The 22,500-nt window shown below is 46.9% G+C and overlaps 2 protein-coding genes across 2 annotated transcripts in view; one reads left to right on the forward strand and one right to left on the reverse strand.

Moving 5' to 3' along the window:
* LOC133122720 (cytochrome P450 4F3) overlaps positions 1 to 15,169 on the reverse strand; it is a 22,415-nt gene extending 7,246 nt beyond the window's left edge. The window contains exons 1-5 of the mRNA XM_061232848.1: positions 14,895 to 15,169; positions 10,518 to 10,737; positions 3,196 to 3,340; positions 2,089 to 2,142; positions 1,793 to 1,920 (exon numbers count right to left, since the gene is read on the reverse strand). Of these exons, the coding sequence (XP_061088832.1) occupies positions 1,793 to 1,920; positions 2,089 to 2,142; positions 3,196 to 3,340; positions 10,518 to 10,736 (546 nt within the window). The 5' untranslated portion in view covers position 10,737; positions 14,895 to 15,169. The remainder of the gene's footprint in view (positions 1 to 1,792; positions 1,921 to 2,088; positions 2,143 to 3,195; positions 3,341 to 10,517; positions 10,738 to 14,894) is intronic.
* The window catches only part of LOC133121365 (rho GTPase-activating protein SYDE1), a 33,540-nt gene continuing 22,620 nt past the window's right edge, over positions 11,581 to 22,500 (forward strand). Inside the window, 2 exon segments of the mRNA XM_061230565.1 lie at positions 11,581 to 11,644; positions 12,016 to 12,032. Coding sequence (XP_061086549.1) covers positions 11,581 to 11,644; positions 12,016 to 12,032 — 81 coding nt within the window.

The raw sequence follows: 22,500 nt of genomic DNA on the forward strand, positions 1-22,500 counted from the left end.
AGAGAGCAGACGTGCCATTTCTGTCAGTTAGGAGTTGCTGACGGGAGGACAATAAGCAGGGCCCCTCACCCCCCCCCCCCTCTGAGACAGCAGAACGGCAGTACCTGAGTGTGTGTCTGTTTGGTCTCGCTTTAGTTCATCAGGCTACTTGCACTGCCAGAAGAGCAGTGGCAAATTATCACACATTAGCAGCCGTGCACTTCATGTTTTTATATCAACAGGCGCCAGACTAGCAGTAGTACTTTCTTTTGCCATTGTTTACATGCACCTATGGGCACAAATTAGTGTTCAAGTGGCTCATACGCTGATAAACTGCAATAATTTACGTGCAAAAGGTGAATACATTCATTAAAATAATATCTCTGTTTAACACAGGCAGGCTATGTGAGGGGCTTAAAGCAACTCAAGTCTGCCGACTTCAAAGGCTATCAGCTTGCATTGTATGCCTTTAATCCAGGTTTTTAACTATCATTAACTATCTAGCCTGGTGTAAAATCCAGCTATGACCAGTGTGAAATGGCCAGCTACTATCCGGTCAAACCACGTCGAGTGTGGAGCTGGTCTGAACCGATCAACCAGCCAACCAGTTGTGCTTTTCAGCAGGGTAAAGAACAAGTCATCAATGATAACAGCTAATTTTTGAATATTTAACCGCTTTGGAAGCCAGCTGTTCGTGTACAGGTCTGTGAAACGTAAGGGTCTAAAATGGCTGTCAAGGCACTTCACGGCGGTGAGGCTCGTCTTTTTGATATGGCTTTTCCAGTTTCCCAGGGGGGCCTTTGCACTGCTCTGAGCTTCGACAGTTCAACCGTGAGAAAAACAGAGCGGTGGAAAAGGAGACAGGACGCGGAACAGCCAGAGCTCTGAGGAACAGCAGGAGCAGGGCACGACAGTGTGAGAGAGGGAGTCATTCCTTCGACACTTTGGGAAGAGGAGAGAGATGGAAGAAAGTTTTTCCTTTCATAAATAGACGGAGGGACACTGGGAATGACACAAGCCCTGCTGAAAAAAACAACAACTCAAGCTAGGTTTTCAGTTCCAGTTTGACGTGGTTTGACCAGCTCACGCTATGTTTTGAAAAGAGCTGGTACTGTAACTGACTGACCAGCTACTGGCTCAAAAAAAACAGCAGCTCAAACTCAGCTAGACCAAATTCACCAGCTCAATTTGATAACCTGGCATAGTTGGATGACTCATTGACGTGGTTTAGCTGGTTGACCAGTTCAGACCAGCTCCCAGCTCAACAAGATTTACCTGGTTGACCAGTTCAGACCAGCTCCCAGCTCAACATAGTTTAGCTGGTTGACCAGTTCAGACCAGCTCCCAGCTTAACATGGTTTAGCTGGTTGACCAGTTCAGACCAGCTCCCAGCTCAACAAGATTTAGCTGATTCACCAGTTCAGACCAGCTCCCAGCCTGACATGGTTTGATTAACTCGTGCTATGTTTTGAAACAGCCCGGAAGAGCTATCATCACTGGTTGACCAGCTCATACCCAGCTAGACCAGCTTCATGACCAGCTCGACCAGCTCAATGTTCAAGCTGAATTTCACAGCAGGGGAAGACAAAACAAAATGGCCGCTGTTGTTTTGTCCTGCCCCCAGCCCAGTGCCGATCTGAACTCAGTGTCCCTGATGCGGAGCACATCAGAAACTGCGGGGGGGCCCTGCACCGCGTTCCTCCGTTGAGCAGATTCCGGACACCTGCGTGACCTGGTTTTGCGTTCCCTCCCGGCCGGTCGGCACGCCGGTGTGACATAACCCCTACGCTCTGGCGCTCCGGCCGGGACTCACGTGCATGATGTCGGTGGACTTGTTGAAGATTTCCACGTAGCCCTTCAGGATGTCGAAGTGGAAGGCGGGGGTGAGGAGGCGTCTGTGACGGGACCAGTGCTCTCCGTTACTCAGCAGGAGGCCTGGGCCTGCAACACACCAACCAGGAGCATTTTTTTGGGGGGTTAGATCTTGCTCAGGGACACTCCCACACACCCAGGGCGCGAACGACCGCTCTTACCGCCTGAGCCAATGTCACCCCTTGTGGTCGTGTGTGTGTGTGTGTGTGTGTGTGTGGGCGGGGTGATCAAATTTACCCAGCCATGGACGCAGAAACCCATAAAACAGCTCATCCTTGATGGTGATGGCGGCTGCAGATAATGAGAGTGAGAGAGAAAGAGGGAGAGAGAGAGAGAGGGAGAGAGAGGGGGTAAGAGAGAGAGAGAGAGAGAGAGATTCAGAACTCCAGGGAAGCAGCTACGTGAAGCAGTGCTGTCCTGACAGTGGTAGGCAAGTCATTCCACCACTGAGGAACCAGAACGGAAAACAGGCGTGAACGTGCAGCTCGACCGCCAGGTGCTCGTAGGGAGGAACCATAAGGCGACCAGAGCTGGCAGACCGGAGTGGTCTAGCTGGGGAGTAGGGAGCGGGTGAGGGCATGAGGATGAGGGTGTGAGGGTGTGAGGGCGTGAGGGTGAGGGGGTGAGGGTGTGAGGGCGTCAGGGCGTGAGGGTGTGAGGGTGTGAGGGTGAGGGTTGTGAGGGGGTGTGAGGGTGAGGGTTGTGAGGGTGTGAGGGTGAGAGGGGGTGAGGGTGAGAGGGTGAGGGTGTGAGGGCGTGAGGGTGTGAGGGTGAGGGGGTGAGGGGGTGTGAGGGTGAGGGTTGTGAGGGTGTGAGGGTGAGAGGGGGTGAGGGTGAGAGGGTGAGGGGGTGAGGGGCGTGAGGGCGTGAGGGTGAGAGGGGGTGGCGGTGAGGGGCGTGAGGGTGAGAGGGGGTGAGGGGGTGAGGGTGAGGGTGAGAGGGTGAGAGGGTGTGAGGGTGAGAGGGGGTGGCGGTGAGAGGGTGAGAGGGGGTGAGAGGGTGAGGGTGAGAGGGTGAGAGGGTGTGAGGGTGAGAGGGGGTGAGGGTGTGAGGGTGAGAGGGGGTGAGGGTGAGAGGGTGAGGGGGTGAGGGGCGTGAGGGCGTGAGGGTGAGAGGGGGTGGCGGTGAGGGGCGTGAGGGTGAGAGGGGGTGAGGGGGTGAGGGTGAGGGTGAGAGGGTGAGAGGGTGTGAGGGTGAGAGGGGGTGGCGGTGAGAGGGTGAGAGGGGGTGAGAGGGTGAGGGTGAGAGGGTGAGAGGGTGAGAGGGTGAGAGGGTGTGAGGGTGAGAGGGTGAGAGGGGGTGGCGGTGAGGGGCGTGAGGGCGTGAGGGGGTGGCGGTGGGTACCTGAGGCAGTGAGGATGGGCTTGGTGTAGTCGGGGTGGAAGAGGCGCACCAAGGTGTAGAAGGGCCCCAGGAACCAGGTGCAGGAGTGGCGGTATCTCCTCACCAGCTCGTCCACGGACTGGAGGCCCTCCTCCGTGCTCTGAATCTGAGAAAACACCAGGGTCACGGGGTCACAGAGTCACGGGGTCACCTGCACAGGAGCGCAGAGCAGGGCTCCAGAGTGCTGCTTCACAAAGCAGGATCACTGAGTTAGCTGGATAACTGCATTGAGTAAACCCCACAAAGCAGGATTACTGAGTTAGCTGGTTAACTGCATTGAGTAAACCCCACAAAGCAGGATTACTGAGTTTAGCTGGATAACTGCATTAAGTAAAACCCACAAAGCAGGATTACTGAGTTAGCTGGATAACTGCACTGAGTAAAACCTGGAACAGCTCTTTTTACTTAAATCCATGTTCCAGATCAGGGAGGGTTCCAGGTTTTACTTAATGCAGTTATCCAGCTAAGCTGTGGAGGAATTTTAGCCATCAAAATGACGTGAGATGACTTAATAAAAATCATTTGAGCATAAACATGAATAAAAATGTATCTATTGCATTGTTCTTGCACTGGATCTCAGTGACACTTCCTAGCTAAATATAAGAATAAATTACATATATATTAGTATCTATTTTGTTTGCTAAGTACTTAATTTAGCCCACTGTATTTTTTACACACTCATTAGTGTGGAAAACCCACAATGTGATTGTACAACATCTGCTGATATTTCGCCACTTACTCCCGCCATTATTAATGGCACAGGAGGGAAGGGCAGTTGCAACACACAGACAACAAACATTCTTGTAACTTCCTGTTTCTGGACAGGAAGTAGGGCAGGGTTCGATTGAGACACCCCACTGTCAGGTTCTGTGTTTTTCGGTTATCTGTCCCCAGCATTTTAGCCTTTTGTTACCTCTGTGCTTTCCATAGTCTGTTTTCTGCTCTATTCCCTCTCATTCATTTGTTTCACCTGTGCTCCATTCATTGTCTCCGCCTCCCACTCCTTATATGTACTTCCTTCCTGTCTCTTGTCATTAATTTCAACCTGTTCCTTATCTGTTACCCAATTCACACACCTAATTCTTGTTTCTTCTTGTTATCTGTGGCATATATACCATTTGGTCAACGCTAGTTCGTCATACCCTGTATCTTGAGTCTGTCCCTGGTTCTAGCCCCCTATACCCTATACCCTATACCCTATACCCTGTACCCTGTACCCTGTACCCTGTACCCTGTACCGTGTACCCTGTTCTGTTCTGGTCTGTTCTGTTTTTGGATATTCCTGGTTTGATCTCTACCTGGCTTCTGAGTGCCCTGTATATATCCATCTGCCTGGATTTTGACCATCGCCTGTTTCTGGATTGCGTTTTGGATCTGCCCCTTGTTCATTGAAGCCTGCCTTTTTTCACCTTCTCCCTTGGTTCCTCTGTCCCACAACCCTGACAGGGTCAATGTGGCCAGTCAGGGGTAGTTCTCCCTCCAGACCGTTAGGAAAGCCAGTGCGATGATGGGAACACTGTTCTGTAGGGGGTGCTGTCATTAAAATGATATGTTAGAATATGGTCCTAGCAGAAGAAAAGAGAAGAGGGAGTTTCTGGTCAAATGACCAAAGTGGCTCTGGTTGCTTATTTCCCCTCGAGGCAAGGCCATTTATAAGTGGACGTGTGCACACGTTTGTTTCAGTAATGCCTTTCATAGGTTCCAAAAGGGGAAATGTGTTAGTGAGTGTGAATGATGAATTACCATATGGCCAAGAAACTTGGGGTGACTCTTGATAACCGCCTCACCCTGGCTCCGCATGTATCCTCCACTGCCAGAACCTGCAGGTTCTTCCTCTACAATATTCGCCGTATCCGTCATCTCCTGATTACTGCAACTCCCTCCTAGCCGGTCTCCCAGTTTCTGGACAGGAAGTAGGGCAGGGTTCGACTGAGACACCCCACTGTCAGGTTCTGTGTTTTTCGGTTATCTGTCCCCAGCATTTTAGCCTTTTGTTACCTCTGTGCTTTCCATAGTCTGTTTGTAGTGACTCTTGATAACCGCCTCACCCTGGCTCCACATGTATCCTCCACTGCCAGAACCTGCAGGTTCTTCCTCTACAATATTCGCCGTATCCGTCATCTCCTGATTACTGCCACTCCCTCCTAGCCGGTCTCCCTGTTTCTGGACAGGAAGTACGGCAGGGTTCGATTGAGACACCCCACTGTCAGGTTCTGTGTTTTTCGGTTATCTGTCCCCAGCATTTTAGCCTTTTGTTACCTCTGTGCTTTCCATAGTCTGTTTTCTGCTCCATTCCCTCTCATTCATTTGTTTCACCTGTGCTCCATTCATTGTCTCCGCCTCCCACTCCTTATATGTACTTCCTTCCTGTCTCTTGTCATTAATTTCAACCTGTTCCTTATCTGTTACCCAATTCACACACCTGATTCTTGTTTCTTCTTGTTATCTGTGGCATATATACCATTTGGTCAACGCTAGTTCGTCATACCCTGTTTCTTGAGTCTGTCCCTGGTTCTAGCCCCCTATACCCTATACCCTGTACCCTGTACCCTGTACCCTGTACCGTGTACCCTGTTCTGTTCTGGTCTGTTCTGTTTTTGGATATTCCTGGTTTGATCTCTACCTGGCTTCTGAGTGCCCTGTATATATCCATCTGCCTGGATTTTGTCCATTGGCTGTTTCTGGATTGCGTTTTGGATCTGCCCCTTGTTCATTGAAGCCTGCCTTTTTTCACCTTCTCCCTTGGTTCCTCTGTCCCACAACCCTGACAGGGTCAATGTGGCCAGTCAGGGGTAGTTCTCCCTCCAGACCGTTAGGAAAGCCAGTGCGATGATGGGAACACTGTTCTGTAGGGGGTGCTGTCATTAAAATTATATGTTAGACTATGGTCCTAGCAGAAGAAAAGAGAAGAGGGGGTTTCTGGTCAAATGACCAAAGTGGCTCTGGTTGCTTATTTCCCCTCGAGGCAAGGGCATTTATAAGTGGACGTGTGCACACGTTTGTTTCAGTAATGCCTTTCATAGGTTCCAAAAGGGGAAATGTGTTAGTGAGTGTGAATGATGAATTACCATATGGCCAAGAAACTTGGGGTGACTCTTGATAACCGCCTCACCCTGGCTCCACATGTATCCTCCACTGCCAGAACCTGCAGGTTCTTCCTCTACAATATTCGCCATATCCGTCATCTCCTGACGGAGAAAGCCACCCAGCTCCTAATCCAGGCGCTCATCATTTCCCGCCTGGATTACTGCAACTCCCTCCTAGCCGGTCTCCCAGCGTGCGCCATCAAGCCCCTCCAGCTGGTCCAGAATGCTGCAGCCCGCCTGATCAGCCCAGGTCGGCTCATGTCACCCCGCTTCTCATTGGCCTCCACTGGCTTCCTATTGCCGCACGCATCCGCTTCAAGGTCCTAGTGTTGGCATTTCAGGCTGCTAAGGGGACTGCCCCACCTTACATCCAATCCTTAATCGCTCCCTACTCCCCAGCTAGACCACTCCGGTCTGCCAGCTCTGGTCGCCTTACGCTTCCCTCACTACGAGCACCTGGCGGTCAAGCTGCACGTTCACGCCTGTTTTCCGTTCTGGTTCCTCAGTGGTGGAATGACTTACCTACCACTATCAGGACAGCAGAATCCCTCCCCCTATTTTGACACAGACTAAAAACACACCTTTTCAAACTGTACCTTAGTCCTACCTCCTGATTCCCCCCCCCCCTTTTCTGATATCCCTCTTGCCTAACCCAATAAAAAAAAAAAAGAAATATTGCACTTACGATGATTGTATTTTTTGTTTAGAACAGTACTTAATGTGTATTTTACTAGTTATGGATGTGTTGCTTTAACTTGTGGAAGAACCTATGCACTTGTAAATCGCTTTGGATTAAAAGCGTCTGCCAAATGACTAAAATGTAAATGTAATTACCTTAATGGCATATTTGCTTATGGCAACTATGACGAGTCAAACAGGCATAAACACACTGGAGACATGGAGCTGGCACTGCATCTGACGAACACCGCCTGCTAAACATCAGACTGTTACCAGGTTTGGCTGAGCAGCCCTGGGGTGCTGCCAGACAAAAAAAAGCTGGATATAAAAAAAATTTTAATGCCTATGTTTATACATATTTATGGTTTGTGTCTTACTCCAATGGAACCCCCTATGAAAGTTCTATGGAATCCCATGAAGACAGTCACCCATTCCTAGAATTCTGGGAAGCCTGTTTGTCACCTCAGGTGGATAGAGGCGTGGCAAGAGTGGGAGGGACCTGAACACGCCAAACACTTGTGCCGAATGTTAACTTTGTCAGATAGAGAAGTCGGCGACAAACGGTGTCCCAAACAAGACAAACCGCCTTTAGCTGAAGTAGAAGTACAGGATGTCCCGGCTGAGACGGGACCGTTGGCACCCCGACAGGAAAATCAGATGCAGACCGAGACTGAGTGTTCTTGCAAAAAAAAAAAAAAGAATAAATAAAAATGAAATGGCATCACTTAAGTGAGTAATAGATTTTCGGCACGCATATTTCGCTGACTGGATAACGGCCCGTTTTCAAAGGGAAAGAATTCATAAGCGTCCCGACAGCTCAGTTTCCATTTCTGCTGGAGCCTTTTCATGTCCGGCCTCACAACCGTGCCTGCGGTCGCCGGGCGGACGGACGGGAAACACCAAAGCGACTTGAGGAACGTTCCTCACGCTGCGTGACATATGACTAACGCTAAGGGCGGCCTGTAGCGTAGTGGCTAAGGTACATGACTGGGGCGGCCTGTAGCCTAGTGGCTAAGGTACATGACTGGGACAGCCTGTAGCGTAGTGGCTAAGGTACATGACTGAGACAGCCTGTAGCCTAGTGGCTAAGGTACATGACTGGGGCAGCCTGTAGCCTAGTGGCTAAGGTACATGACTGGGACCTGTAGCGTAGTGGCTAAGGTACATGACTGGGACAGCCTATAGCCTAGTGGCTAAGGTACATGACTGGGACCTGTAGCGTAGTGGCTAAGGTACATGACTGGGACAGCCTATAGCCTAGTGGCTAAGGTACATGACTGGGACAGCCTGTAGCCTAGTGGCTAAGGTACATGACCGGGACAGCCTGTAGCCTAGTGGCTAAGGTACATGACTGGGACCCACAAGGTTCCCGGTGTAGCCACAATAAGATCAGCACATCCGTTGGGCCCTTGAGCAAGGCCCTTAACCCTGCATTGCTCCAGGGGAGGATTGTCTCCTGCTTAGTCTAATCAACTGTCTAATCAACCCAATGACATGTAATGTAATGCCGCGGTGGAACAGAAACATTAGTGGCATTAGAGCAACTGTCACAACGCTTTTATTTGACATACAATAGTATCCATTGTATGTCAAATAAAAGGGCTGGGCATGTAACCTTACGGCACATGCCCAGTTCCTACCCCATTGTGGGTGTTTCATTTATTTTAAAAAGAAGAGAGAATAGTTCACTCTCCTTAAGCACGTATCTCTCTTTTTTCAGACAGGGGGAAGGGAGAGAGCCTTACAGACAGAGACTAAGTGCTTCCTTTCTGAGAAGTTTCAGAGTATGGTATTTCTAAGCTTTTTTTGGTTGTTTTTTGTTCAGGCCTGAGAATAGCCTTCATATTGTGTGTTCTACCAAAGCAGAAAAAAGTGGTGTTTGCACTCGTACGCCAGAAGTGAACGCTGACTAATTAGCTGTTGTGTTACTGGTGTAGTATAGAGGAAGCAAAGCTACAGTTTATCTACTTGCTGGAAAACCACAATAGATAATCTGTCAATCTAGCATAGGCCTAATCATGCAAGAAAATCGCAGATAAAACACTGAGAACCATGCACCAGGAAGCGTGCACCCAGGATGTTGCTCAGGAAATAATGCTGAATAAGGCAATATCTATATTCAAAATGCCCAGTGTTAATTAAACTGTATACGGGTCCAGGTGGGAGTTGATTTCATGCAGAAGAATTTTGCTCTGCTTTCATAAGATGGGGTTTCTTCAAAGGATGATATAAAATGATATTCATGATAATAGTTTTTCAGAGTTACTGTAAAATGCATTTCTAATTCTCAGCACCGGTTGCCAGGAAGTTCAGTAGTTGCAAAGTGTTGTGCATCGCTGCAAACCCATGTAAATGAATAGCTTGCCCGCTTTGCATAATGTACAGTACTGTGCAGAAGCCTTAGGCACCCTAGACTTTATTATATATATGTTTATTTTTTGTGTGTGTTCGTATAAAAGAACACATTTGAGATTTCCAAATATTCATTTTCCAAAAGATAAGTCATTTTTGTATTTAATTTAAAAAAGTAACATATTACTATAAGCAATTGACGATTTTTAGCAAAAAAACTTGATAAAGGTTGTCTGAGATCAGAAGCAAGGAGCCAACCAACGTCTGCAGAATAGCTGCGGCACCTTTCATTGAATTATTTTTGAAAGAATCTTATCTGTACAGAAATGTTATGCAGGTGACTAAGACTTTTGCGCAGTACGGTACAATAGAAACAAGAGCCCCAGTCTGGACCACATGACACTAGTTGTGCAAGCTTTGCTTTGAGTAAGGCAACCGTCAGTTTGAACGTTCGAACACACACAGCAACAGCAACAGGCCCAGCGACAGACGTGGTGCCACCACCCCTGCCTTAGGCAAACGACTGATGTCACAGTCGTCACGTGATGTCACAGTCGTCAATCTGCACCAATGAGAAGCCCCGGACTGCTGCTCTGAAGAGGCCATAAAAGGTCGTGCCACATTGCATCACAGGAAAGGGCAAGAAGGAAGCACAGCGCTTGCAGGCGTTGTGCCATGCCATTAATAAAGTCTCTCATGGGGAAATTCAAAAGTTGAAACCATTCGTATCATGCACCACTGGTTTTTTTTAACGGGTTTCGCCTTCGAATCAGGGAGTTTTTTCTTGCCACCATTTTTGTTTTTTATTCCCATGGTTTTGGGCATGGTTTTTGCCCAAATTTTATCTGTATACTTAAAGTGTCTTTGTGACAGTTCTCTGTAAAAAGTGCGATACATATTAAATAGTTTTGATGATTTGAATTTTGAATTTAACGATTTTAAATTAAGAATAAGATTCGATCCCCGGTGTTAGCCACAATAAGATCAGCACAGCCGTTGGGCCCTTGAGCAAGGCCCCTAACCCTGCATTGCTCCAGGGGAGGACTGTCTCCTGCTTAGTCTAATCAACTGTACCTCGCTCTGGATAAGAGCGTCAGACACAAATGCCATTAATGTAATATAATGTAATGTAAGAGTAAAGGTTGGACAGAGCCCAGCCCAGCTCACCAGCCCCAGGTGACCCAGCAGCCAGCTGCGTTTGGGGGGGTGGGCGAAGCCCCGCAGGCGATGGGCGTTGAGGGCGTGGCTCCAGAGGAGGCGGGCGACGCGGTACAGCACGGCGAGCAGCAGGACCAGGGCGCAGAGCTGCAGGAGGCCCAGCGGAGAGGAGGCGCGCGGCAGGAGGGCCAGGAGACGGCCCACCACTCCCTCCAGCTTGAACGCCATTCTGCCAGAAGTGGAGTGGAGACAGGGGTCAAAGGTCAGACAGGAGGACAGCAGGGTTATGGTACGTGTAGTTGGTTAAGGTTCATGACTGGGACCCGCAAGGTCGGTGGTTCAATCCCCGGTGTTAGCCACAGATCCGCACAGCCGTCGGGCCCTTGAGCGAGGCCCTTAACCCTGCATTGCTCCAGGGGAGGACTGTCTCCTGCTTAGTCTAATCAACTGTACGTCGCTCTAGATAAGAGCGTCTGCCAATTGCCATTAACGTAATGTCATGGGGGGGAAGGGGGGGTTAGTAGTGAGCAGCTGTGCATGTGTACATGACTGTAGGCCACAGTATATGTGCACACCAGCACTTGCAGAAATAAAGGTTTGAAAAGTGCCTGAAAAGGTACAAATGCTTGTCACTGGGACGGTATCCGATATATATAAAGTGGATATTGATCCACTAAAGTTGATCCACTTCTACTTTTTGTTCTATTTTTCTTAACACAACGGAAGTTTGGCTCATTGCCATTTGTGTTGCCTTTCAACACTTCAACACTTCCACAAATGGTACAGTCGTTCCAAATAGCATTTAAAGACAGTGAAATCATTGGCTGATCTGACTGATTTAAAGACCTTGGATGTCAATGTGGGAGATGTCTTCTTATTGACACGTATTGATATTTCCAAGCCAATGTAGCCTGAACAGGGTATAACCACAATAACTGTTAAGAGTGTTACAATTCCCACAATGCATCGCTTTTGTTACAATTTGTTTTCATGGCTTGTTATTGACGATATCTGCATTCATTCATGATTATCATTATGGTTCAAAGCTGGGTGCTTTAGAGATGGTCTGTTAATGTTGTTCATCAGGTTGACTGGCACTGTTGACCGGCACATCAGGGGCGAGATTGGCTCAGGAGGTAAGAGCGGTCGTCTGGCAGTCGGAGGGTTGTCGGTTCGATCCCGCCCTGAGTGTGTCGAAGTGTCCCTGAGCAGGACGCCTAACCCCCAAATGCTCCTGACAAGCTGGTTGGTGCCTTGCATGACAGCCAATCGCAGTTGGTGTGTGAATGTGTGTATGGATGGGTGAATGAAAAGCATCAGTTGTACAGCTTTGGATAAAGGCGCTATATAAATGCCCATTTGCTGCTTGTGTACCTCTGGTGGGTGCACTTACAGGTGTGTTCCTGTATGTTGTAAGTCACACAGGATAACTCTGGTGGATGCCCTTACAGGTGTGTTCCTGTAGGTTGTAAGTCCCTCTGTATAACTCTGGTGAATGCCCTTACAGGTGTGTTCCTGAAGGTTGTAAGTCGCTCTGGTGGAAATTACAGCCTACGACGGAATTTAGCTGGAGCCAAATTCTGCCACAGGTGGAGGCCATCTGGAATTTGGTGATGGCTTCATGCTGATAGCAAGCAGGACATGAGGTCTCTTTCAACACCACAAATGTCAAGTTCAGACTCGTTTGAACCTCGGAGTTCTTGTGAAGAATATTCTCCGGAGTTCCTGGGAAGTGCATTCCTGTCAGGCGTCGTTAGCTGACCGCACTTCCAAGAGCGCGAGACCAAACAGGAACGGCCTTGCCATCACGGTTGCTACGTCAACCGCGTGCAACCATCTCATTGCCACCAGCTGGACCATCTTGAGACCAGGATGGAACCAAACTGGAATCTCCGCCAGGGGAAGAGCAGAATATACAAGTGTGAAACTATGGGTGGAATGAACATTTACTGTGGAAATCGCATGAAATCTAATAAACTATAGGTGAAGTGAAAATCTACTGTAGGAATCTAATGAAATCTAATAAACTATGGGTGGAGTGAAAATCTACAGTGGAAATCTAATGGAATCTAATAAACTATGGGTGGAATGAGTATCTACTGTGGAAATCTAATGAAATCTAATAAACTATGGGTTTATTAGCACGGAATTAGAATCTTAAGCAATTCCAGTGGGCTTGCATTGTCTTAAGGGTCAAAAATGACCAACAAACTATGTTTAACGACAGAGAAAACCCCCTAAATGATATTTTTTCGACTTGAAATTTGATGAGTGACAGGTTGTTTCCCCATGCAAAATAGGATTTGGGGTTTAAAATTCAATTAAGCTGCTTTATTTAAGGGGTTTAGTGAAGGCGGGTAATTTTTTGACCCCTAGGGCAAGGGGAGTGCACAGAATATTGAGACGACCCTAGGGTTAAGGCGGATAATGAAATGCCATTTAAGTTTTAATGATAACAGTACGATAGCAACAAGTATATCATCTTGCCATCTTGTTCTAACAGATTTTAAAATTCAATAATAGTTGTATTAGAGGAATTTTCCATCGCAAAAACTACATTTCCCCAAGAGGCAAAGCTTATTGGAACTCATTGTTTGTTGATGTTCACTGGAAAAGTACATGGCTGCTAGCATTCAAATTCTGCACTAAGAAGTGCATCTCAAAATATTGCATTTGATTAACCCAGTTCATTCTTATACCTCCCAATCTGTCAATATGGAAAATGTACACGCCATATCACACAGGATCTGATGGTCATTTCCTTAATTCCCTTAGGGGGCCGTGCACAAAGGCCCAGCTCAGACGTTCCTACAGTAGCGTGGCTCTTACCAACCGAATAACCAGTCGACGAACAACAATATTATACATCATTACATCACATCACTGGCATTTGGCAGACGCTCTTATCCAGAGCGACGTACAGTTGATTAGACTAAGCAGGAGACAATCCTCCCCTGGAGCAATGCAGGGTTAAGGGCCTTGCTCAAGGGCCCAACGGCTGTGCGGATCTTATTGTGGCTACACAATAGAATTAGAACCACCGACCTTGCGTGTCCCAGTCATGCACCTTAACCAACTACAGGCCACCCAACAGTACCACACGGGCCTCCCCGGCGACTAAGGTTGCGACACCCCCACTGGCACTATTAAGGCACGCTCAGTGTCACCTCTCCCACGTGGATTTCTAAATAACCACCAGCCTTATCTGCTCTGTGTCACCACTAAATAACCACCAGCCTTACCTGCCAACCACCTCAGAACGTACCTTTGTAAACAAGCAAAAGAAACAGTCACTCATAACTTTTTTTTTTTTTTTTTTTTTTACCTGTGTGAAACTATCCAAATTCTGGAATAAGCTGGCAGAATATATTTTTGGCCACTTGTGGTAAACACTAGTTAAACACTATTTACGATGAAAGACATTATAATTTGTTAACAAACTGGAAAAGATAAGAATCAAGAATATCAAGAAGTTAATTTTTTTTATCATTGGGGCAAAGTTCTATATCCACACCCAAAGGTTTTTGCGCAATCTTCCCCCAATTTACAGCCTTTCCTGTTAAAGGTTAAAAAAATAATTTAATCCTTGTAAATTGTTAAAAACAAAAAAAACAAAATACTTCTCAGTCGATATGATGAAAAGTTCAAAGAAAATGAATAATTCCAAAATATAAGCATAAATCCTTTTTATTTTCTTTCATTTATATTTCGTTTCAACTGTGCTATTTTATCTTTTATGTTCCAAACAATTGTACTGACATCATGCACTTGCTGTATGTGCATTTGATTCTTCTATATATGAAATATTAATTCATCCATCCATTATCTTAACCCGCTTATCCTGAACAGGGTCGCAGGGGGGCTGGAGCTTATCCCAGCATACATTGGGTGAAAGGCAGGAATACACCCTGGACAGGTCGCCAGTCCATCGCAGGGCACACACACCATTCACTCACACACTCACACACTCACACACTCATACCCACGGGCAATTTAGACTCTCCAATCAGCCTAACCTGCATGTCTTTGGACTGTGGGAGGAAACCGGAGTAACCGGAGGAAACCCACGCAGACACGGGGAGAACATGCAAACTCCACACAGAGAGGCCCCGGCCGACGGGGATTCGAACCCAGGACCTCCTTGCTGTGAGGCGGCAGTGCTACCCACTGCACCATCCGCGCCGCCTATATATGAAATATGTAATTTATATTGTTTTACATGCAGATTCTATAAGCCTCCGAACACTTTGTCTACTAGGCAAGCAAATAACAATAACGATAAATAACCCCTGATCTTAAGCGTAAATAATTACTTAAATAGCGTACATAATTCATTCCGGTTTCATAGAGTAACCGTCGATTGCGCTTTCTAAAATGCAGACTCACCTGTCCTTGATTACCGCAGTACGACGGCTATCTGTCCAGACGATACAGGGTTCAGCGATGGGAGGATTCACTTCGTGGCCAATCGCTTCGTAGCATACCCTTCTCTTCCCTCAGAAACTTGCCCAAATTTTTTAATATCCTTTTATGAAACGAGATACACTCATTCTGTTCTCAGCAGTCCATTTGCACCTATTAGTAGCAAGTGCTTGTGAGAGTCGTGCGCACGAATTCACATTTGAATTCTTGTGGTTTCCTTATCATGAATCTCGGTTGACGCAACTTCCATGTGTTCCACATATGTTTATTCACACAACTTATTTATTCTACTTCCGTGTTTATTTTCTTTTCTTTTTGATCGGAAAGCCAAGCGTTGCTGACAAACCGCAGTGTGACATTTGGTGTTCTATACAAATAAATGGGGCATTGTGAAACATTTATTTTTTTAAACATTTAGGCGCTCTTACGCACAATCAGCGACTTCGACAGTTTGCAATCAATTTATAGTTGGACAGGTACTGCATTGCGGAATTGCAAACGCAGCTACAATAAAATGTGGTGTGTTGATGTAAATTCTGTAAATGCAGTGCAAATTGACGAATTGGGAATGTCATCTTCAGATTCGCAATATGTTTGTAATTATGTATGTAATACAACGGCTAACAGTAGTCTCTCTCTCTCTCTCTCTCCCTGTATTTAGTGTTTACTGTCGTCGCACCAGCTGAGGGCGCTATGGCATAACCGAGTGACTTAACTCCGTCGCATCACAGACTGCATTCCTAGCGCACGGTAGACACTGTACCACAGAACCGTACCAAGAATGTAGGGGTCAATAGGTTCAGCTGTTTTTCAGATCAAATGTCAGAATGGGGATTCTGTGATTGGCAGACAATGGTGTTAATGAGAGAGGTCAGGTGAGAAGGGTTAAACCAGCCGAAGCGGAGGTATGCAGAAGAGCACACAACATTACATTACTGGCATTTGGCAGACGCCCTTATCCAGAGCGACGTACAGTTGATTAGACTAAGCAGGAGACAATCCTCCCCTGGGTTAAGGGCCTTGCTCAAGGGCCCAACGGCTGTGCGGATCTTATTGTGGCTACACCGGGGATTAGAACCACCGACAGTCATTTACCTTAACCACTACGCTACAGGCCGCCCCACGTTTGATGTTGAAGTGAATAGGCTACAGCAGTTGCCAACTTTATATGTGTAGCCATTGTTGCAGGAAATGGCCCATTTGAGTGTTTTATCTGCGTGTGAAAGAAGTTGGAATTACAATAAGTAGGGCTGTATGTGCTGATGTAATAGACTATGAACTCTCTCTCTCCCTCCCTCTCTCTCTCTCTCAAATTCAAATTCAAATTCAAATGTGCTTTATTTGCATGACAAGTAAATTTGTGTTGCAAAAGCGTTGACATAGATAAGTGATAAACAACAAAAACAAACCCCCACACCCAAGAAAGAAAAACTAAACATGAGTAACAACCCCCCCACCCCCACCCCCATACACATTCATATACACGCACACACGCGCGCGCCCACACACACACACACTGCAAATGGCTTTCTTGTTTCTCCTACCCTGCACTATGACTCGACTATTTTTTGGCAGACTTGCATGTTTTGTCAGTGGCTGCATCGCCTCAAAATGCCCAACCCCGACAGAAATGCCAACCCCCGGCATTATTTTGGGCCAATAAAGGGGTGAGACGGAGCGGAAACAGGGGTCTGCATTCATGGTCCCCGCAGACGCCGAGCGATGTGATTACAGCCGTCTGCGATAAATGCGCTCTGTTCAACGTCCTACCCGCCCGTTTAAAGTCACGTGACCTCACACTCGCGGACACGTAACTCGCTGTTGCCAAACCATACCATCAATTACATGAACGGAATTATATCAGTGACATAGACGGATACTATGTTAAATCTATATATTTTTTTAAACATACATAAAACGTACATAAAACTATGTTATGTCACAGCTCTCTACTCAACGCCCGACCTGCCCGTTTACATTCACGTGACCTCACACGCGCATAAACGTAATTCGCTATAGCCAAACCATACCACCAATTACATTAATGGAATTATATCAATGAAATAGACGGATACTCTGTTAAATCTATATCATGAAACTCGCCTTGGATAAGTAGTCCTATTACACAATACATGCATGTAAAGCAGTGTGGCTGTGTTTGGGAATAGGCCAATTAGCCAATATTTGGATCCACACTTTTGGATTGGAATCTGTTGGATAGGAAGTCGCCTACATGAGAATATTGCAAACACGCACACATAGTTGCAGTTCCTCTTTAAGAAAATAATGTGCGTCAATCTAATGTTATTACTATATATAGACTTGAAAGCGAATGCTGAGTTGAATTCAGAACTACAAATCCCATGAGCACCCATTGTTTCTCGACCTCTCTTCTCCGACTGGAGGAGGTAAAAAAAAAAAAAAAAAAACTTTGGGAAAGAATCCCAGGAATTTGTTTCCTGTGAAATTTGGCCAAAGGAACTGGACAAGCTGGGAAGTCGCAGCTAGGTCCGGAGCGATGGAGTTGCAGAGAGACACTCTTTTCCCGACGGAGCTGGATCCAATGTTTGCGGGGATAGAGGATGTTTGAGTCCGTGTAGTTTTTTGGGGATAACTCCGCATTTCGTCCCCTACGGCACGCAGGAATAGGATACGGGGTCTGCAGTCATGGCTGAACCTCTGCTTAGAAGGACTTTCTCTCGGCTCCGGGGCAAGGAGAAATACCGTAGGAAAACAGACCCAAAGCTTGGGGGTAAGAAAGTTTAGTCAAGAGTGTAGGCTACATTAAGTAGTTTGCTGGTAGCCTAGATTGTTTTTTTAATCACATGCGGTGGAAATCACTGAATCTTAATGTGCCTCTGTTAACAAATGTGAATATTAGTGAATGCGAATATCAATAGCAATGTAAACGAATGAGGAATGTCGCCAGCTACATAGTATATTGTAAATGTTCTGTGATTGGGGAAAAAACATTAATGTTTCGTGACTTGACTCAACACTGTTCAGTCTATATCTTCACATTTCACCCGTAAGCAATGTGTTTACCGTTGAAAACATTCACCCTTCTTCGAGGCAAATCTAGCCTAAATGTGTTTGTCTATTTTTCTCATTGTGTAAAGATTTAACATTGCGTCGTCGATGTCTTGTTTGCTAATCACTGAACTTTGGTTTGTTACGTCAAGGTTGGCGATCTAAAACATTTGGAAGTATTTAAACTCGTTTCGCAACAGAGGGAAGAAAACGTTTAGCCGATGTGCACAGTGTGGACACGCTGCGACCCCAGCTAACTTGGTTATTGCGTTTAGACACCGTCTGATTTCACGTGAAACGGATGGTGGGTAATCAGGAGCAACGGCACGAAGGCTCGGTTGAGTAGACTGGGTACCGTTATGTTGGCAAAGGGAGCGAGAAACGCGTTTGTCTGCAACTATGCGACTGTTACGTAATTCAGCCATTCAAGAGCGTGCGCCGCGGCTCGAATTAGGAGAGTCTGCCACGAGCTTGAGTCCTCATCGGCGCTGGCGATTCTTGTCAACATTGGAAATATAGAGGTGTCCATTTATTTGGGGCTGGCATGGTTTGAGCCGGGGAAGGCAACAGGGGCATTTGGGCAGGTCCTAGGTTTCCCCACCGAAGTTAAAAAAGAGGTTTTTTTTAAATGAATGAAGCACTTTGTGTGTGAGCCAGCGTCCCCCATGCTGGGTTTTGCGCTGTGAATTACGCCTCCCCAGATCGGTTTGGGTTGGATGACGGCGCGGCAGACCTGGAGACTGCGTGCGGTCGCTCGAAACAGGGGGCTTCTATTGACGCGAAGGCTCATGACAAACTAGACTGTGTTCGCTGAAGAATCTCTCTCTCTCTCTCTCTCTCTCTCTCTCTCTCTCTCTCTCTCTCTCTCTCTCTCTCTCTCTCTCTCTCTCTCTCTCTCTCTCTCTGCCACTGCATTTTCATATTTAGAACTTTTTTGTCATGGAGGGGACTGTACTGACCATCCAAAAAGAACGGTTTCTTTGTGTTACTCCATCTATTTTTAAACTCTGTTGTGCTGTCTCGAGACTTACGCTTTGGAAATTCACTTTAAAAAATGTTCACGTCTGCGATGCATATTTTGTCGCAAACTGAATTTGTGTTTGTTTGGGGATTTGCTCCGGTTTTCTTGGCTGCTTATTTTGGCCACAAGAAGACTCTTGGAACGTGTCTAATGCTTTCTAGATATATCAGTCTTTTTTAGGTCCTTGTGAACGGGTTAATGTCAACACAGTGTTAATAGCTAGTTTAGTGGTACAAGCCCTTGAGCAAGGCCCTTAATCCCACATTGCCCCTGGGGGGATTATCCCCTGCTTAGTCTAATCAACTTTAAGTCACTTTGGATAACATAGTCAGCGAAATGACAGATCAATTGAATTGCTGAAAGCAGACCCTTACAGAAAACAACTGCACTTCAACTGTAAAGATTGTGATTACTGCAGAAATACTGTGGACCTATTATGGCCGTGCTTGTTCTTTTAAATTGCAGCGTTACTGCAGTTATAATGCAGTTTCACAAGTTCATGTGCAGCACTCATTACATTACATTAATGGCATTTTGCAGATGCTGACAGTTGATTAGACTAAGCAGGAGACAATCCTCCCTTGGAGCAATGCGGGGTTAAGGGCCTTGCTCAAGGGCCCAACGACTGTGCGGATCTTATTGTCCACCGGGGATCGAACCACCGACCTTGCGTGTCCCAGTCATGTACCTTAACCGCTACGCTACCGGCCACTCATGAAGTAGAACTGCATTGCACTGCACTGTAACTTCCTAACAGTTACTTATTTCGCTGTCACTTTTATCCAAAGCGACTTACAGTTGATTAGACAAAGCAGGGGAGAAATGTGGCATTAAGGGCCCGACAGCTGCGTTGATGTTACCGTGGCTACGCTGGGGCTTGAACCACACAGTACAGTGTCACAGTAGCAGCAGTAAGTGTTTTGTCAGGGGAAGCCGGGGCTGATCCAGGGTCAGCGTTGTTGCGTGGGAATGCGGCCCGTCCACAGCGGTGACAGACGCCGGGGCTGATCCAGGATCAGCTTTGTTGCGTGGGAATGCGGAGGCAGGAATGAGGAGCGGTTTTGGCGGAGGGGTGGAAGTATTTTGGCCCCGGCTCTGTGCTCATTGACCTGCGCTGCAGAGGCTCATGGGTAACGCCTCAGTCGCACAGGGTCAGGTGCTGGCGGTGGCTGCTGATTGGACAGAAGAGGGACGTGTCTGTGTCTGTGTCTGTGTCTGTGTCTGTGTCTGTGTCTGTGTCTGTGTCTGTCTCTGTCTCTGTCTCTGTCTCTGTCTCTGTCTCTGTCTGTGTGCTAGCTTGTTACACGCACTGATACCCACTCTGGCTGGAATGGCTCTTCTCTCTAAGACTGGGCATTTTGGTGAGGCCCTGCACAAACATACTACCTTGTGTTCTAACACGACTGTTTCCATTGCACTACTACTACTAATACTATTACTACTACCACTGTTACTACTACTACTGCTACTACTATTACTGCTGTTACTATTGTTACTACTACTGTTACTGCTACAACTATTACTACTTCTGCTGTTACTACTACTACTGCTGCTGCTACTACTGCTGTTACTATTGTTACTACTACTGTTACTACTACCACTTACCACTGATACTACTACTGCTGTTACTATTGTTACTACTACTACTACTACTACTACTGTTACTATTACTCCTGCTACTGCTACTGTTACCACTGCCATGACTACTTCCTCTTCTTGCTTTTCTTCTAATTGTCCTTCTTCCTTCTCCTCTTCCTCATTATTCCTCCTCTTCCTCCCCCACGTGTCCCGCGTGAGATGCCCCTCTGAGAGGCAGTGACACTCACCTTTTCACTTTCATCTCTCTACCTCCTGTTTTTATCTTTCCCACTCACCCAATTCATTACTTCTCTCTCTCCCTCTCTATCTTTTCATTCTCTCTCTCCCTCTCTATCTTTTCATTCTCTCTCCCCCTCTCTCTCTCTTCATTCTCTCTCCCTCTCTATCTTTTCATTCTCTCTCTCCCTCTCTATCTTTTCATTCTCTCTCCCTCTCTATCTTTTCATTCTCTCTCTCCCTCTCTCTTCATTCTCTCTCCCCCTCTATCTTTTCATTCTCTCTCCCTCTCTTTTCATTCTCTCTCCCCCTCTATCTTTTCATTCTCTTTCCCTCTCTATCTTTTCATTCTCTCTCCCTCTCTTTTCATTCTCTCTCCCTCTCTATCTTTTAATTCTCTCTCTCCCTCTCTCTTTTTATTCTCTCTCTCCCTCTCTCTTTTTATTCTCTCTCTCCCTCTCTCTTTTTATTCTCTCTCCCCCTCTCTCTTTTCATTCTCTCTCTCCCTCTATCTTTTCATTCTCTCTCTCCCTCTCTCTTTTCATTCTCTCTCTCCCTCTCTCTCTTTTCATTCTCATTCCTCCTTTTCTTCCCTTCCTACCTTCATGCTCATGTCTGAGTGTGTGAGTGAGTATAGCAGGCTGGGGTTTGTGTGTGTGAGAGTGAGAGAGTGAGAGAGTACATGTGTGTTTGTGAGCTCTGTGGGTGAGAATGATAATCAGTTATGAGGCATCGGCCACAGGCAGCTGTGAGTGTGTCTCTGTGTGAGTGTGTTTGTGTGTGTGTGTGTGTGAGTGTGAGCAGTGTGAGTGTGAGTGTGTGAGTGTGTGTGTGTGTGTGTGTGTGTGAGCAGTGTGTGTGTGAGTGTGAGTGTGAGTGAGCGGTGTGTGAGCGGTGTGTGTGAGTGTGAGTGTGTGTGTGTGTGGTGTGTGTGTGTGTGTGAGCGGTGTGTGTGTGTGTGTGTGTGTGTGTGTGTGAGCGGTGTGTGTGTGTGTGAGTGTGAGCGGTGTGAGTGTGAGTGTGAGTGTGTGTGTGAGTGATCCACCAGAGCCTTTAGTTCCGGCAGCTTCTCCGTGTGGAGCTCAGGTGCCTGTTTAAGTGCCTGTCCACACAGTTATAAATGGACATCTCACTTAAACATAGCTCAGCCTGCCCTGTAAAGTGGGCCTGCGTTCCTCTGCCTGTGTGTGTGTGTGTGTGTGTGTGTGTGTGTGTGAGAGAGAGTACCACTGTGCATGATGTTCAGTTCAGTGGCCAGGTCAGAACTGATGAGTAGCAGCTCCCTGTGTTCCCGGGTCTGTGTGTTTGACCTTATGATTCTTTGTTTGTGTACATGTGGTGTGTGTGTGCGTGTGTGTGTGTGCGCGTGTGTTCAGGGCAGGCCTGTATGTATGTGTGTGTCTGTGTGTGTGTTTATGTGTGTGTGTGTGTGTGTGTGTGTGTGTGTGTATATGTATGTATGTGAGCAAGTGTGTGTGTGTAATGTGTGTGTGGCTTTGCGTGTGATCTGTAGCTCAGCAGTAACTGTCAATAGAGTCTTTATCTCTCTCCATCTGTGGACCACATGAGGGAGGGACAACAGAGCCCCCTTTCTCTCTCTCTTCCTCCCTCTCCCTCTCCCTCTCTCTCTCTCTCCCTCTCTCTCCCTGGCTCCCTCTTGCCCTCCCTGTTTTTCTGTCCTGATCAGCCTCGTTCTTTCTCACC

This window comes from Conger conger, chromosome 2 (assembly GCF_963514075.1).
Source record: "Conger conger chromosome 2, fConCon1.1, whole genome shotgun sequence".
Taxonomy (NCBI): Eukaryota; Metazoa; Chordata; class Actinopteri; order Anguilliformes; family Congridae; genus Conger; species Conger conger.